An 18299-nucleotide genomic window follows, 5' to 3' on the forward strand; every position below is an offset into this window, starting at 1 on the left:
CACTTAACAAATGTGTCGAGAAAGGTCCTAAAATGGGGCAAAACTCACTTAACAACTGTCCCATTTAGCAACAGATTTTTTTTGGGGGGGTCAGTTGTGGTTGTAAGTCGAGGACCACCTATACAGTGAGTGATGTTTTCCCTGGGTTGTAAATGGTCCTCTCCCCTCACTCATTTCCTTAGGGGCGACTTAGTTCTTAGTTCTTAGGTTCTTCAGCTACATTTGTAATTTCCATAAATTCTGTGAACTTTGGTAGTCGCAATTTGACTACTCAGGGTGGTGGGTTAATCTTCCTCATGGAACTTGCAAGAGATTTCAAATAAACGGTTTCAGTTCTCTTTCTCCGAACTGCAATTCTAGTCCTTGTGACAAAGAGTGCATGGACTGCAAAATACAGGAATTGTGGAATAGGAGAAAAAAGGAACCTGGGTAAAGATTTTCAGCTTTTAATTTTTTTCTTTTTTTTTTTAATGGGAACCTCTGCATGTTTTCTGCAGGACCCTTAGGCAGTGCAGGTTATGTTTTTCTCCTCAGGTGCATGCAGTTTACATAAAGGGATGGCCTGGTCTTTGGCCCCTCACAAATGCCACAAATGAATGAGCACACAGCCAATACTTCCCGGGGGCTGCTGATCGGCAAATGGGATCAGCCCAGATGCCGTATGCAGCTTTCTATATTCTTCATCTATCCTTCACCTCTATGCCCGAGGCTGTCCCAAAAATGAAAGAGACACTCTCAGTGGTAGACCAAGATGGGGAGCAATACAATACAATAGTAGACCTTGGAGGTCTTCTAGTCCAACCCTCTGCCTAGGCAAGAAAGCTTATACTGTTTCAGACAAATGGCTATCCAACATCTTCTTAAAGTCTTCCAGTGTTGGATTGGATTGGATTTATTACATTTATATGCCGCCCTTTTCCCCGTAGGGGCATTCACAGCTTCTGGAGGCAAGCTGTTCCACTGATTAATTGTTCTAACTATCAGGAAATTCCTCCTCAGTTCTAAGTTGCTTCTCTCCTTGATTAGTTTCCACCCATTGCTTTTTGTTCTACCCTCAGGTGCCTTGGAGAATAGTTTGACTCCATCTTCTTTATGGCAACCCCTGAGATATTGGAACACTGCTATCATGTCTCCCCTAGTCCTTCTTTCTATTAAACTAGACATACCCAGATCCTGCATTCGTTCTTCATATGTTTTAGCCTCCAGTCCCCTAATCATCTTTGTTGCTCTTCTCTGCACTCTTTCTCCACATCTTTTCTACATCGTGGCGACCAAAACTGAATGCAGTATTCCAAGTGTGGCCTTACCAAGGCATTATAAAATAGTATTAACACTTGACGTGATCTTGATTCTACCCCTCTGTTTATGCAGCTTAGAACTGTTTTGGCTTTTTTGGCAGCTGCTGCACACTGCTGGCTCATATTTAAATGGTTGTCCACCAGGACTCCAAGATCCCTCTCACAGTTACTATTATTGAGCAAGGTACCCCCTATACTGTACCTGTGCATTTCATTTTTCTTGCCTAAATGCAGAACCATACTTTATTCACCACTGAATTTCATTTTGTTAGATAGCATCCAATGTTCAAGTTTGTCAAGATCCTTCTGTATCTTAAGCCTATCCTCTGGAGTGTTAGCTATTCCTGCCAGCTTGGTGTCATCTGCAAATTTGATGAGTTCCCCATTTATTCCCTCATCCAACTCATGGGATGGGGAGGGGCAGATATGGCGGGGACTTTAGGGCGAGCCATTACTGGGGAAGGAGGGTTCGCTATGTTACAGAGATCCCTCCTTCCGGCTCTATTAGTCCCACTCCAAGGCCAGATGGCGTGAGTAGTCAGGGCCCTGGTCTCAGGCTGCTGTTGCTAAATGCCAGGTCTGTGGTTCACAAGGCTCCCCTCGTCCGGGACTTAATTTTAGACGAGAGGGCAGACCTGGCATGTATTACTGAAACCTGGCTGGGCCCGGAGGGAGGAGTCCCCCTCGTTGAGATGTGCCCAGAGGGTTTTCAGGTGCTCCATCAGCCGCGGGCCCAGAGAAGGGGTGGGGGTGTGGCCATTGTTATCCGGGAGTCTCTAGTACCTCATAGGATCCCTGCTCCGGAGCTTGTCGGGTGTGAGTCCCTGCTAGTGAAGTTGGACCTCAAGGGTCAAGTGGGCTTGCTGCTAACGTACCTGCCTCCCAACAGCGTTGCAGCAGCCCTCCTCTCGCTCCTCGAGTCGGTAGCCGAGCTGGCAGTTGAGTTCCCCAGGCTTATGGTTCTGGGGGACTTCAATTTGCCTTCGCTCGGTGAACACTCTGACGGAGCGCAGGAGTTCATGGCTTCCATGACAACCATGGGCTTGACCCAAGTAATCCGGGGACCAACTCACTCAGCGGGTCACATGCTTGACCTCGTATTTCTCTCGGAGCAGTGGAGTTGTGATCTTGGTCTGAGGGGTAGTGAGATCTTACCCCTGTCATGGTCGGACCACCACCTACTGAGGCTTGACTTTCGGAGACCAAACCCCCACTGTAGGGAGGAGGAACCGACCAGGTGGTTCCACCCCAGGCGACTTATGGACCCTTTGGGGTTCCAGACGGAGCTTGGGGTTATTCCTGATACTCTCGCCCGCAGTCCGGCGGAGACTCTGGTTGCTGCCTGGAATTCGGCAGCGACGGAGTCTCTTAACCAGATTGCGCCTCTACGGCCGCTCCGAGGCAGTGGATCCAGGAGGGCTCCTTGGTTTACTGAGGAACTCCGGGAGATGAAGCGCCGAAAGAGACGCCTAGAGCACCAGTGGAGATCCAGTAAATCCGAATCGAACCGAGCACTTTTAACATCTTGCATCAGAGAGTACATCCACGCAATCAGGACGTCCAAGAGAACTCACATTGCCTCTCTGATTGCTTCCGCCGAGTCGCGCCCAGCCGCCCTGTTCAGGATAACCCGTTCCCTCCTAAATAGGAGGGATACGGGCGATCCTTTGCAGGGAAGGGCTGAGGATTACATCCAATTCCTCGCGGACAAAGTTGCTCGGTTTCAGGCGGACCTGGACTCCACTTCTGCAGAACCAGCCAAGGCACTAAGGGATAATCTGGTAAACCATCGCTGGATTGATTTTCAAGCTGTTACCCCTGAGGACGTGGACAAGGCGATGAGAGCTGTAGGTGCCTCCACATGCGTACTGGACCCGTGCCCCTCCTGGCTGGTTGTTAACAGCAGGGAGGTGACACGGGGCTGAATCCAGGCGGTTGTTACCGCCTCCCTACGGGAGGGGGTCTTTCCCCCCACTTTAAAGGCGGCGGTGGTGAGACCCCTCCTGAAGAAACCATCCTTGGATCCAACCGTTCTAAACAACTACCATCCAGTCTCCAACCTTTGTGGGGAAAGTTGTTGAGAAGGTGGTGGCCTTTCAGCTCCAGCGGTCCTTGGAGGAAGCCAGTTATCTTGATCCATTCCAGTCAGGCTTCAGGCCTGGCTACAGCACTGAAACCGCTTTGGTCGCATTGACTGATGATCTCTGGAGAGCCAGGGATGGAGGCCACGCCTCCATCCTGGTACTCCTTGACCTCTTGGCGGCTTTCGATACCATCGACCATGGTATCCTTCTGCGACGACTGCGGGAGGTGGGGGTGGGAGGCACTGTCTTACAGTGGTTCTCCTCCTACCTCTCGGACAGGTCACAGTCGGTGTTAGTCGGAGGGCAGAGATCGACCCCTAGGCCCCTTACGTATGGAGTGCCGCAGGGTTCGGTCCTGTCCCCCCTTCTTTTCAATATCTACATGAAACCACTGGGCGAGATCATCCAACGGCACGGGATAAAGTACCACCAGTACGCGGACGATACACAGTTGTATCTGTCCGCCCCGTGCCAACTCAATGAAGCGATGGACGTGATGAGCCAGGGCCTTGAGGCTGTTAGAGACTGGATGGGGTTAACAAGCTTGTACTCAATCCAGATAAGACCGAGTGGCTGCTATGCTTCCCTCCCAATAATTGGCCAAGTGTTTCATCTCTCAGGCTGGGGGGTCAAATGATACGCCCCTCAGACAGGGTCCGCAACTTGGGAGTCCTCCTGGACCCACAGCTGACTTTTGAACACCACTTGTCAGCTGTGACCAGGGGGGCATTTGCCCAGGTTCGCCTGGTGCACCAGTTGCGCCCCTACCTGAACCGGGAGGCTCTCACAACAGTCACTCGTGCCCTTGTGACCTCTAGGCTGGAGTACTGCAATGTGCTCTACAATGGGGCTGCCCTTGAAGAGTATTCGGCGACTTCAGCTGGTCCAGAATGCGGCCGCGCAAGCGATAGTGGGTGCACCGCATTTCACCCACGTAACACCTATCCTCCGCGAGCTGCACTGGCTGCCTGTTGGTCTCCGGGTGCACTTCAAGGTGCTGGTTGTCACCTATAAAGCCCTTCATGGTATTGGATCTGGGTACTTGAGAGACCGCCTACTGCCAATTACCTCCACTAGACCGATAAGATCGCATAGATTAGGCCTCCTCCGAATTCCATCAGCCACTTGCTGTGCCAATATGATGTATCCAATAAACATATCCTTTAAGGAACCTCCCTCCCTCAGGGTTTTGATTTCATTACTCGGAACACTGACACCTAGAGCTGGAAGAGACCTAGAGGTCTTCTAGTCCAACCCCCTGCTCAAGGCAGGAGACCTTATACCATCCCAGTCAAATGGTTGTCCAGAAGGCAGAGAGGAGAGAAGGAGAAGAAAAGAAATGTGGATCATAAAACAACAGCAGCAGCAACAACAACAACAACAAAGCAGATGGCAATGCAGAAATGTGCTAAGAATTTCTGGTCTCTCGTTCCCACCTGCTGCCTTCCCAATCTGCCTCTTGGAACAGCCATTTCAATGTGTGTGGAGCATGTAGTTTGCTGGAACGGCATTGCTGCCGCCTATGGGGTAACGAGTAGATTAGATTAGGTTAGAATAGAATAGAATAGAATAGAATAGAATAGAATAGAATAGAATAGAATAGAACAGAACAGAATTCTTTATTGGCCAAGTGTGATTGGCCATACAAGGAATTTGTCTCTTGGTGCATTAACTCTCAGTGTACATCCAAAACAACAAGCGATGTCATAGATCATAAATCATAATATACAATCCTAAATCATAAGATACAAACAACAATTATTGATAAATCATAATATATCAATAGGGGAAGGTAGTTTTGGTTGCCACGATGTAAAAAAAAATGCTGAGACTCTAGAAAGAGTGCAGAGAAGAGCAACAAAGAGGATTAGGGGACTAGAGACTAAAACATATGAAGAAAGGTTGCAGGAACTGGGTATGTCTAGTTTAATAGAAAGAAGGCCTAGGGGAGACATGATAGGAGTGTTCTGATATCTCAGGGGCTGCCACAAAGAAGAGGGAGTCAAGCTATTCTCCCAACTACATGGGTTAATATCTTTAGGCATAAGACAATCCTGAGGAAGTTAGATGTTTAGCAGAGTGACGGCGTGGGGGAAGAAACTGTCAATGCATCTAGTTGTTTGGGCATGCGATGCTCTCTAGCGGTGTCTTGAGGGGAGAGGTTTAAACCGTTTAGGTCCCAAAATATGAGGGGTCTCTAGATATTTCCTCAGTTCCCACCTGCTAAATCTGCCGCTTGGAACATCTGTTTCAATGTACGCAAAGCATGAAGCTTGTTGGAACAGCACTGTTGCTGTCTTTGGGGTAACCAGCTGAAGATGAAATGGCCACTCTTCTGCTGTTGCTTGTGGATGAATGCATAAGAAGTGGGAGGGGGCTCCTCCTGCCTGAGGCTGGGTCTCACTTGTCAGCTGTTATTGACCCGTACTGATACCACTGTTGATTTTTAGAAGCTTTTAGTTGTATATATAGGAGGGTGTGTTTGTTTGCATGTATGTTTCCGGGTACCATCCCTTTGATTCTGCCCTTATCTCTGTTTCCTCTTGGCACTGTTTAGAGGGATGGAATCCCAACCTGTTTCCTTGCTTTGAACTCCATCTTTGGCTCCTTTTAAAAAAACGATGCTTATCTTTAAAGCCAGCTGGGCTCAGGCTATTTTTTTTAGTTGATTTTAATTTTATTCCAGGAACTTATTTTCCACAGTCTGTTTTTGTTTTCAGGTTTATTTCAGGTTTATTGTATTTTATAAGGTGGGTATTTTTGGTTCCCCCCCCCCCCAAAATGTAAAGAATTTGATTTAATAGTCTACGATGGTCTGTTTGTACACAGATTTGCCCTGCATTCTGATAAATCTGTTCAATCCTCCCTATTCTGCCTTCTTGCTTCCTTCCAATTTCCCATCAGCCTGAGAACCTGCTGTATTACAGCCTGGATGAGGACTCCAAGATCATGATTAGTGACTTCGGGCTGTCGAAGATCGAAGGCTCCGGCAGTGTCATGTCCACAGCCTGTGGGACCCCTGGCTATGTGGGTGAGCAACCAGGGTACCACTCTTCATGAAATAATACAAATATTTGGGGAGGGGGGGAGAGCAAAAAGCCAAACTAATAATCAATCTTATGGATCTCAAGCGTTCAGCTTCTAGGGATTGTGTAGGAATATTCATCAAGGTAAATTACTACCTATAACACAGGCAGATGAAATAGTGAAGATCAGAGGTGCTATTCAGCAGATTCTGACCAGTTCTGGAGAACCGGTAGTGGAAATTTTGAGTAGTTCAGAGAACTGGTAAATACCACCTCTGACTGGCCCCGCCTGCATCTATTCTCTGCCTCCCAAGTCCCAGCTGATTGGAAGGGAATGGGTTTTTTGCAGTAACCTTCCCCTGGAGTGGGGAGGGAATGGAGATTTTACAGTATCCTTCCCCTGGAGTGGGAAGGGAATGGAGATTTTACAGTATCCTTCCCCTGGAGCGGGGAGGGAATGGAGATTTTACAGTATCCTTCCCCTGGAGTGGGGAGGGAATGGAGATTTTACAGTATCCTTCCCCTGGAGTGGGGAGGGAATGGAGATTTTACAGTATCCTTCCCCTGGAGTGGGGAGGGAATGGAGATTTTACAGTATCCTTCCCCTGGAGTGGGGAGGGAATGGAGATTTTACATTATCCTTCCCCTGCCATGCCCACCAAGCCACGCCCACCAAGCCACACCCACAGAACCTGTAGTTAAAAAAAGTTAAATCCCACCACTGTTGAAGATGTATTAAGGATACAAAATCGACCACAACATTCCGCCAAAATTCAAAATGAGATTATATTGTTCCATCATCATGGACTGGAGAAAGAAGTCGATGACCCAACCAATAATCTAATTTAGAGGTGCAATAAAACAAATATGCGGGAAACTAATCAAGGAGAATTTTCTCCTGGAATCCAGGAGGAACTTCCTACCAGTGGAACAGCTTGCCTTCAGAGGTTGTGGGTGCTCCAACACTGGAGGTTTTTAAGAAGAGAGCTGGACAGGCACTTGTCCGAAATGGTATAAGGCAGGGGTGTCAAACTGGATCTCATTGAGGGCAGCATCAGGGTTGTGTTTGACCTTAGGAGGGGGGCCAGGGTGGACATGGCCAGGGTGGGCATGGGCAGCTCGACTCCACTTGTGTCAGGTGTGCCTGAGGTGGCCAGCAAAAACAGGCTCCCGAGCTCCATTTTTGGCTGCAACAGCTTCCTGCAACCCTCTGCCAGTGAAAATGGAGCTCGGGAGGGCTGCCTGCGGCCCTGGAAGAGACACTGCGGGATCTAAGCACCTTATGGGCCTGATCCAGCCCCCAGGCTTTGAGTTTGACACCCCTGGTATAGAGTCTTCTTGAACAGGGGATTGGGCTAGAAGACCTTCAAGGTCCCTTCAGCTCTATTCTGATTGAATGATTGCAGGCAGAGGTGGTGTTTTTTTTCTTTAACAGGAATTCTTTTTCTAGTTTCTATTTCATTCTCCATCTAGGCACTTCCATCCTTATAATTAGTATCTTTCTCCTTTGCTCCTTCCTTTTAAAGAGACTTATAATGTTATTTGCCGTTCTTAAATTGCCCCTTTTGGGGTCATTTCCATTCCAAATTAAGAAGGATTTTGTTGGTCTTTTCTTTCTTTCTCTGGAGTCCAAGTAAATTAAAGCATTCAATCTTTCACGAAAGGTTTTCCTCAGGAAGAGTAATTGATAAACAAAGGGCTAATTCAGGATTTTCACAGCCATGCCATTGACTGGGAAGTGGGCAGAGACGGCAGTGGCTTTAAAAGAAAGGGGCAGGAAGGAAGCTACCAAGGAGATATTTCTGTTATAAAAAGAATTCATTTTGAGTAATCCTGTGACAGCAGTCGATTCTTTGAGACAGGAATTGCCAAATAATATGGCATTTGTTCTATTGTGCTATGTTAAGCTTTTAAAGCTTTAAATGTCACTTGACTGAAAATTTCATTTCAACATACCTTAATCAGATACCTGTAGGTATGTTGGACCTGAGATGGGATCAGATTTGAAGGCATGAGCCAGTGGTGGGATTCAATATTTTTTTACTACCAGCTCTGTGGGCGTGGCTTGGTGGGCTGGGCTTGGCTTGGCTTGGCTTGGTGGGTGTGGCTTGATGGGCATGGCAGAGGAAGGTTATTGCAAAATCCCCATTCCCTCCCCACCCCACTAACCTGGTTTCCAGCTCCGTTCTCCTGTGCAGGGCAACAGAAGAAGATTCAGCCGATCAGCTGGGACTCCAATCAGCTGGGACTCAGGAGGCAACGAATAGATTGGGGGCAGGGCCAGCCAGAGGTGGTGTTTGCTAGTTCTCTGAACTACTCAAAATTTCCGCTACCAGTTTGCCAGAACCGGTCAGAACCGGCTGAATGCCATCTCTGCATGAGACCTTCCAATGACCTCCATAAAAAGGACTGAACAAATGTTCCGAGCCAGAACTGAGAATTATCCGGGAGGAAGATGGAAGGTTGAAATAAGTGTTAATAGACTTTTGATTACTAGCTCAATTAATGATATAGCAACTCTCAGAACTGGGTGAGGCCATCTGTGGCTTCCTAGGTGCTGTTGAAGTATCATTGCTAAATACCAAATCTGTAGACTGGGTCTATTGGAATCCAGTATCTGAAGGCCTTCTACCATATCTGAAGGTATCTAGTGCAGGGATCAGCAACCCGCGGCTCTGGAGCCGCATGTGGCTCTTTCACCCCTCTGCTGCGGCTCCCTGTTGCCGGTCAGCTCCACAATTGATAGAGCTTTTAGTTAGGACAGGTAGAGGAAAAAGGATGCTGTACTAGCAGGAGACTCTATGGTGGGGGAACCGGACTTCCGGTCGGCTCCAGAATTGAACGGGGAGTTTCCGGTTAGGACCCTTGTGGCTCTTTGAGTGTTTAAGGTTGCAGACCCCTGCCCTGGTGTAAGTGGTATATTAACCAATAAGTATTAGTGGACATAGCAATATATTTTGGTCTCTAATCGTTGCATTCTTTCTTTCCTGTTGCTCCCTCCTGATGTGGCCCAGCTCCTGAAGTCTTGGCACAGAAGCCTTACAGCAAGGCTGTGGACTGCTGGTCTATTGGAGTCATTGCCTACATCTTGTATGTATCGAGTGGAATTGTGTGTGTGTGTGTGGGGGGGATAAACAGGAAGATAGGGAGGAATGATAATACTGCCTGTTGCTTTTAAAACATCTCTGTCTAGTTGTATTGAACGATTTGCAAACACGATCCTGTCCCTTTGCCCTCCAGGATACATTTGGCATTTGCATAGCTGCTTCACTGGTCCATTGTTATTCTTTTGCATATGGCTTTTAATTTTATATGATTCTCTTTTTTGCAATTTGGAGGACAGGAAATTCCACTCCCTTTGATCACGACGTGGTTCTGCCTTCTTGCTTCCACCCCAATTTTACGGCTTTTGCCACAGTTGTTGATCATAACTTTGCAGTTGTTGTGAATCATTTAGTTGTTAAGCAAATCTGGTTTCTTCCATTGGCTTGTCGTTATCCCAGGATGTGGCCACCATCACATACATAGATGCTGGGTGCCAAGCAACCAAATTTTGATCATATGGCCATTGCAAAGCTGTGATGGTCATAAGTGCAAGGACTGGCAGTGAGTCAATTTGTCAATGCCATTCTAACTTTGAACGGCCACTAAATTGGTCGTAAGTTGAGGACGACCTCTATTTGGTATTTACCTATCTCTACAGCAAAGCTTAATTAACAGCTCAATATTTTATCTTCCTTTGTTCCTTTTCTTCCTCTTCTCCTTTCTGGATCCAGATATAACCAGTTCTCTCTCTCTCTCTCCCCTCCTCCTCCCTCCCTCCTTCCCTCCCTCCCTCCCTCTCTCTTTCTCTTCTCCCATTGAATATACTTCTCCTCCTCACCGTTTCACCTGTTCCCAATCTATATTCCCCTCCCTGCAATATGGACCTCTAGATTTTATAGTCACGCATGGCCTGTCTCCCCCTCTTTTACCTCAGATTGTGCGGGTATCCCCCATTTTATGATGAGAACGATACCAAGCTGTTTGAACAGATCTTGAAGGCTGAATATGAATTTGATTCTCCCTACTGGGATGACATATCGGATTCAGGTGAGGAAGAGATAACTTAAGTTTCTTGGGATGCCCCGATCAAAAATAAAAGTTGGATTCCGCAGCGGCTGTAATGTCAGCGTTTGCTTCTCATTCGCCTTCCTTTTTGCTTCCAGCCAAAGATTTCATCCAGCATTTAATGGAGAGGGACCCCAAGAAGCGATTCACTTGTGAGCAAGCCCTACAACATCCATGGTAAGGTTTATCACTACCCTTGGCTTTTGAATTTTATTTAGGAGTAGCTAGGATAACCCGGCATTGCCCAGGTATGTATTTATCCCTATCTTGTATTAGAAGGAGCCACCTTGTGGAGTACTGTAAAGCTGTTACCATGGTAACTCCACTGTGCTATACAGTAGAAGCCATTTTAAGGCAGTACAGTAGAAGCCATTTTAAGGCACAACAGGCTGTATCTTAACAGAACGTGACTCCACAATGCACACCATCACTGTCAAAAGTACTGTAAGTTGACACTGTAGATATAATTCAGTCCTTTTCATTTCAGTGGCCCAGGCGTTCTGGAGTTATGCTGGAACACACACAGATGAACACACACACACACACAGAGACACCCCGAGGGGTGTTATGGTTGTTTTACCCCCCACAGTATTTGTTTCCAGAGAGTAAGTCATCTGTGTACCAAGTTTGGTTGAAATTGCTCGAGGAGTTCCAGAGTTATGCTGGAACACACACACACACACACACACACACACACACACACAGCCATTTATATATATTTATATATATATTGGCGCAGCTTTGATGCTTTTCTGTGTTTTTATTCCTTTTTTCATATTCAATACTTCCACTGACCTCATCCATGGCCTGCCATCCAGGCCCACATTTTTGCTTCTGATGTTCTGTTTATCGCCATCAAATCTCAAGTAAAATGTGCAGCTTTAAAAATAATTAGATATTCGTGCATCTTTAGTTTGTGCCACTAACAAATTTCTGGTCACAAATAGCGATCACACATGAGCCTGGTACATTGCAATCATCCTCAATACATATTGATTGCCAAGTACCCAGATTGTGATCACATAACTGTGGGGATGTTGTGACGGTCGTAAGTGGGAGGACCAATCATAGGTCATTGTTTTTCAGTGCCATTATCATTTTGATTGCTAAATGAATGGTTTTAAGTCAGGGATCACCTATAGGAGTGATTATATGGCTATTTTGAGCCACGGTGGTGCAGTTGTCAAAGTGCAGTACTGCAGGCTACTTCTGCTGTCTGCTGGGTGCCTGCAATTTGGCAGTTCAAATCTCACCAGGCTCAAGGTTGACTCAGCCTTCCATCCTTCCAAGGTGGATAAAATGAGGACCCAAATTGTTGGGGGCAATATGCTAACTCTGTAAACCACTTAGAGAGGGCTGTAAAAGCACTATGAAGAGGTATATAAGTCTAAATGCTATTGCTATTGTTATTTTGTCCAAAACCAATTTAGAATGTGCTATTGCATACCCATCTTATCACCTGGCAGGAAATGAAAATTTACAGAAGAAATTAAAAGTAAAGTATTCCTTGATTTAAAGAAACAGGAGTACCCATGCACTTGGTTTTTAAGAAGTTGAAAACTTTTAAAGAACTTTTTAAAAAATGTAAACACTTTTTAAAAAGACTTAAAAAGAACTTTAAAAAACTTAAGAGACTGGACAGCCACTTGTCTCAAATTGTTTAGGATCTCCTGCTTGAGCAGGGGGTTGAACTAGAAGACCTCCAAGGCCCCTTCCAGCTCTATTTGGATTGACTTATTTCTTCTCCCTATTATGTCCTTTCTTTGTTATCGGCACAAAGTCTTCTATAACAGAGTTCTCAATTTCATTTGGAAATTGAAAATGAAAGTTTTATATTTATTCTGCTTGCTTTTATTTTGTTTGCAGAAGTTATCTTTGTTGCATAATTTGGTGTATTCTGAGGGCATTGTATATTTAAAAAAAACATACAGCTTAAAGTAAAGTTCTGTAAACATTAAGGCTAAAATGACCCCAAAATAAAATAACCTAATGAATTTCTTTGGGGAGTTTGTCCATCAATTGCGTAACACCATTGGCTTCTCTTTAATAGCTGCTCCTTTTCTTACCTTTCGTGGAAGTGGGGTGTCTGCAAAATAGGAAGGAATGTTTTCTCTCTTCTCAGGATTGCTGGAGACACCGCGCTAGATAAGAACATCCATCAGTCAGTCAGTGAGCAGATCAAAAAGAATTTTGCCAAAAGCAAATGGAAGGTGAGGATGGCCAAAAGATGCTTTTAAAATTATTCCAGTGCTTGTTTTGTTTGTTTGATTTTTATACCCCTTTTCCTGTAGAATAGTATGGACATCAAGTGGGGGAAGGCTGATGAGTTTATAACTGGTGATGTTCCTATTCCCTGTCTTTCCCAGCATCGGTTAAATAAACATAAAAGATATTTGTTGGGTTTTTAAAGAGTGTGGTGGTGAGGTGGTTAGAATGCAGGACTGCAGGCTACTTCTCCTGACTGACAGCTGCCAGCAAATATGATGGCTATTGGAACCTCTATCTTCTGATCCTGCATCCAACAGCCCAGAAAAACTCATGCTATAATTATGAATATTTTAATGTTTTGAGATTTTTGGATATGTTTGTTAAATATTCAGGAAGTGTGGCACAGTGGTTAGAATGCAGTACTGCAGGCTACTTCTGCTGACTGCCGGCTACCAGTTCAGCAGTTCGATTCCCACCGGCTCAAGGTTGACTCAGTCTTCCATTCTTAAACGAGGACCCAGATTGTTGGGAGCAATAGGCTGACTCTGTGAACCGCTTAGAAAAGACTGTAAAGCACTACAAAGCGGTATATAAATCTAAGTGCTACTGCTATTGCTATTGCTGGAAACTGCCCCAGAGTCTTCTGCTACAAGATGGGTGGCAAATAAATTCAATAAATTCAATTGATCAGTCAATCAATGTTATTGACAGCGTGGGGACAGAAACAAAGGAATGAACTATTAAATGTTTTGCTCGCTTGCAGTGGTCAATTAACCATTAAGCAGACTAAGCATGTGCTTAGGGCACCAGGCCCAAAGGGGGCACCACTAAGTTGAGAAAGAAAGAAAAAACACCAAAGATTTGTATAGTATGTACAAAGGAGGGGGGGGGCACCAAGATTTGTCAGTGCTTAGGACACCAGTGAGCCTTAATCCGCTACTGCTTGCTTGTCCGTGACAGAGGACATTTGCTTGGCTTTTCATTTTCTCTCCTCCTTTCTCCCCTCCCCACATCCCGTTCAGCAAGCCTTCAACGCAACAGCTGTGGTGAGGCATATGAGGAAACTACAACTTGGGACCAGTCAAGAAGGACCTGGCCAAGCCATGCAGGAGAGCAACGGTGAGAAGTTACGAGTGTCTCTGTGTGGCCTTTCTCCTCAAAGCCTTTCCTTCTGTCTGTGAGCATTGATGTCAGTCGGCCAGCGGCAACAGCAGTGCCGTGTTTGATCTTTGCTTCTGAGCCTAGTTGTTCTGCTGCCAAAACTTACCGATTAAAGCTGACCGTGCGGGGGACAAGACCCGTGACCCTAGTCCAGAGGTGTCAAACTCAAGGCCTGGGGGCCAGACCCGGCCCATGGGGTGCTTAGATCTGACTCACGGGGTTGCCCTGGAAATAGCGAAGGACTGGCCTGTGGTGCCTCTTCCAGCGCAAACAGAGCTCGCGAGGACCACGCACAGCCCTCCCGAGCTCTATTTTCGCTGACAGCGTTGCAGGAATCTGTCCCAAAACAGAGCTTGTGAGGACTGTGTGTGGTCCCCCAAGTTCCGTTTTTGCTAGAAAAGGGCTGAGGGAGGATTTTGGCCTACTGCCAATTACCTCCACTAGACCGATACGATCACATAGATTAGGCCTCCTCCGAATTCCATCATCTAGCCAGTGTAGACTGGCAACTACCCGGAGGAGAGCCTTCTCGGTGGCTGCTCCAACCCTCTGGAACGAACTCCCTGTGGAGATTCGGACCCTCACCACCCTCCAGTCCTTCCGCGCCGCCTTAAAGATCTGGCTGTCCCGGCTGGCCTGGGGTTAAGACTCTAACCCCACTCAAATTTGTGTGGCTGTTGTGTTTTTTAATATGTTGTATTGTCTGTATGTTGAAAATTGTTTGTCCTTCCCCCCCCTTTTTTTGAACTGTGAGCCACCCTGAGTCCCAGCAGGGAAAAGGGCGGCATACAAATAAAGGGAAAATGAAAAAATGAAAAAAAAAATGAAAAAAAAAATTTGCAGCCAAAAATGGAGCTCAGGAGCCCGTTTTGACTGTCAGAGCACTGGGGCCAATGCAGGCATCGTCCCCCCGTGACATCATGCTGGCCATGCCCCTCCCTGGCCACGCCCCCCCTCTCAGGTCAAACATAACCCTTATGCAGTCCTCAATGAAATCGAGTTTGACATCCCTGTTCTAGTCCACCTGGTCTTGACTGTCCTTTTCTCTCTCCCTCCCCTTTGTCTTCTTCAGGCTCGGCTACTAATAGCAGTGAGGAATCCTTGGGGAATGGCTCTCACTGCCAAACTCAGGACTGAGTGTTCAGCAAAGGACAGAAGACTAGATGGCAGAGCCAGCAGCAATCCTAACTGAGTGGGCAGCCCCAAGCCCTGTTGCAAGAGCTAGGGAAGGACCTGGGACCACCCTCCCATCTTCCCAGCAAAGTATGGCCGAGTCCCGCTGCAGGGGAATGGAACCTGCCCCCCCTCCTATTCATTGGCATCCTCCACAATCCGGAAGTGGAGGGTAGTATTTTCCCGAGTTCCACACTTCCCTGGAGATGCTTTGTCCGCTCCCGTTCCACTCCTCATCCCAATCCCACCTTGTTGGTTGCACCAACAATATCCCTCCTATCTCCCCCATGCTCATTCTTTACCTGAAGACAGCAATGATGCCATCCTCTTTGGCCCATCATGTGAGTGGCTTAAGTCTTGGAAAGAAATATTCAAGACCCCTCTCTGGCTTCCTGCAGCAGCCGCTCAAGTGGGGGTTTGCTCTCCAGCTGTGCACACCATCACATCGCTTGAGGAAACCAGTGAGAAACACCACCCCCCTGCTTCTCCCACATGATCCAACCAAGCCAACCCCAAGGAAAATGAGGACATAAATATACCGTAACTGGCCCTTGGCTCAGTTGCGTGCAGTGTTGGAGAATAAAGATGGTTTGTTTGCAGAGAGAAGTGTACGGTGGCTTGTAGCTTTCCACTGAGGTGATCTATTGCTGCTTCTAAAGAAGGAGAATCTGTTTTTCTACAGTCAAATAAAGGAGCCAAGGCAGCTTTCCTCTGGAGGTTGAGAGGCCACGGCTATCCTGAACAGTATCTACAGAGGTTGTCTCAACCATCAAGCCAGGGGTCCTCAATCTTGGCAATTTCAAGACTTATGGACTTCAACTCCCAGACTTCCTCAGCCAGCCATGCTGCAGGTTGGATACCATGCTAGCTGGCTGAAGAATTCTGGGAATTGAAGTCCATAAGTCTTAACGTTGCCAAAGGTGGGGATCTCTGATCCAGGCCATGGTAGTCCTAAAGGTGTTTTTTTCAAAAGGCAACTGGACTTTCTTGAAAACATTTCGTTTCTCATCCAAGAAGCTTCTTCAACTTGAGAGAACGAAACATTTTCAAGGGGTAAAAAGACCAAGAAAGTCCAGTTGCCTTTTGGAAAAGCACCTTTGGGAAATCCTGAGCTCCCTCCTGCCCCAATCCCTTGGGCCAAGAAAGCCAACAAGAAGAGAAGGCGGACAGGCCCAGTGAGAAGAGAGGAAGGAGGTTGGGAGGGGAAGGGAGGCAGAAAAGAGCACAGACTTACATACCGCTTCACAGTTCTTTACAGACCTCTCTGAGTGGTTTACGGAGTCAGCCTATTGCCCCTAACAATTTGGGTCCTCATTTACCCACCTGGGAAGGATGGAAGGCTGAGTCAACCCCGAGCCTAGTGAGATCCGACCTGCCAAATTGCAGTCAGCTGGCAATCAGCAGAAGTATCCTTCAGTACTGCACTCTAACCACTGCGCCATTGTGGCTTCAGCAATACTAAAGGGTCATGGCTTCCTTGGCACCAAGCCCTGCCTCTTCCAATATCATTTTGCCAATTCTGGAAGAAGACTGGTGATGTTTTAAGAGTGGTGATTTTGCTGTCCTCTTAAGAGTTATCCAAACGAGAGAAAGATGGTAACAGTTTTTTCAGGTGGTCACAGTACAAAGTGGGGGAAAGGCAGCTGGGATGAGATCTTTTCAATACTTCCTAGCAGCTGTAAAATTATCTTTAATATTTTGGGGCTAGGAGAGGGAGGGTGGAATTTAAAGTAAGAATAAACTCATACATTCATGTATGTCTCTTTGACTTCTCTCTTAAAGTTGCATGAGCTAGGAGGGGGTTAGTGGAAGATTTAATTTGGCAATTCTCTCTTTGAAAGTAGTGGAGAAACTTTCTAGTGAAGATTCCACTCTTAAAATGCTTTACCCATCTTCCTCCATGGCAGACTTGGTGCCATTTATCTGATACTAGCTGATAACCCGGCATAGCCCAGGTATGCGTTTATCCCAATCCTGTATTAGAGGGAGCCTCCTTGGGGAGTACTGCAAAGCCGTTACCATGACAACTCCACTCTGCTGTACAGAAGCCATTTTAAGGCACAACAGTCTGTATCTTAACAGAACTTGAATCCAAAATGCACACTATCACTGTTAAAAGTACTATGACTTGACACTATAGATATAAATCAGTCCTTTTCATTTCAGCAGCCCAGGCATTCCGGAGTTATGCTGGAACACACACACTCTTACCCCCACAGTATTTTTCTCAAAGAAAGTAAGTCATCTGTGTACCAAGTTTGGTTGAAATTGCTAGAGGCAGTTTCAGAGTTATGCTGGAACACACATATACATACAGAGAGAGACATTTATATAGATTAGATAGATAGATAGATGATAGATAGATAGATAGATAGATAGATAGATAGATATAGATGATAGATAGATAGATATAGATATAGATATAGATAGATATAGATAGATATAGATAACCAGGGCTTTCCCCATGGTTCAGTCTCTTCTCCTGCCTGGTTTGAAAGCTTACAGCTCTTCATTTTCTCACGTTGATCTTTTCTTCCACCCTCTCAGTTGAAGAGGAACTTCGTAACTCAGACGTTTCTATGCTGCTGCTTGTTTGTGTGTTAAAAGGGAAGGACACACAAGGCTGAACATCACTACAGGTTCGCCAAAGGCCAGCCCCAAAAGGCAAAACCATCATTGAGGGATGTTGGCCTGAGATGAATCCAGTTGGGTTGTAGGCCCATTTTTAGGAATTAACACACAGATGGTATTCAACCGGTTTGGACCAGTTTGGGCGAACTGGTAATGGCAAACTGTGGGTAGGCCCATCCATCCGCCCTGGCTCAAGAACTTCATATGTAGCCTTGTTTTTTACCACATGCATATGTGCGCACTGTATGTGTGAGCAAAGCACATGTACGGAAGGTTGCACGTATGGACGGAAGGCGTGCAAGTGTGGTACACCTAAGTGAATTCCAGCACTGAACTAATGTGAAAAGACAAACCATGCTAGAAGAGACCTAAGGGACAAACCAGGATTGTTTTATTAGGATTGATACAGCACTTAGAAATAACTTAGAAGCACTTTATAAAAGGATAAAAATAAGTAGATCTTTGCCCAAAACCAGTAGAAATGGTCGAAGACAAAAGGAAGAAATGGATTTGGGCAAGAGAGCATATATATATGTAACAGTTTTCTAAAACAGTACACAGTAAAAAAAAAAAATAGGCCACAGCCAGACCAGGTTGCATTCTTTAAA

The 18299-nt window shown here is 46.2% G+C and overlaps 1 protein-coding gene across 1 annotated transcript in view; it reads left to right on the top strand.

Moving 5' to 3' along the window:
• The window catches only part of CAMK1 (calcium/calmodulin dependent protein kinase I), a 61505-nt gene extending 45815 nt beyond the window's left edge, over window positions 1–15690 (top strand). The window contains 7 exon segments of the mRNA XM_032212034.1: window positions 6287–6413; window positions 9423–9498; window positions 10388–10500; window positions 10617–10695; window positions 12641–12728; window positions 13749–13845; window positions 14960–15690. Coding sequence (XP_032067925.1) covers window positions 6287–6413; window positions 9423–9498; window positions 10388–10500; window positions 10617–10695; window positions 12641–12728; window positions 13749–13845; window positions 14960–15024 — 645 coding nt within the window. The 3' untranslated portion in view covers window positions 15025–15690.
• The last annotated feature ends 2609 nt before the right edge of the window (window positions 15691–18299 follow it).

The sequence above is a fragment of the Thamnophis elegans genome, chromosome 2 (assembly GCF_009769535.1).
Source record: "Thamnophis elegans isolate rThaEle1 chromosome 2, rThaEle1.pri, whole genome shotgun sequence".
Taxonomy (NCBI): domain Eukaryota; kingdom Metazoa; phylum Chordata; class Lepidosauria; order Squamata; family Colubridae; genus Thamnophis; species Thamnophis elegans.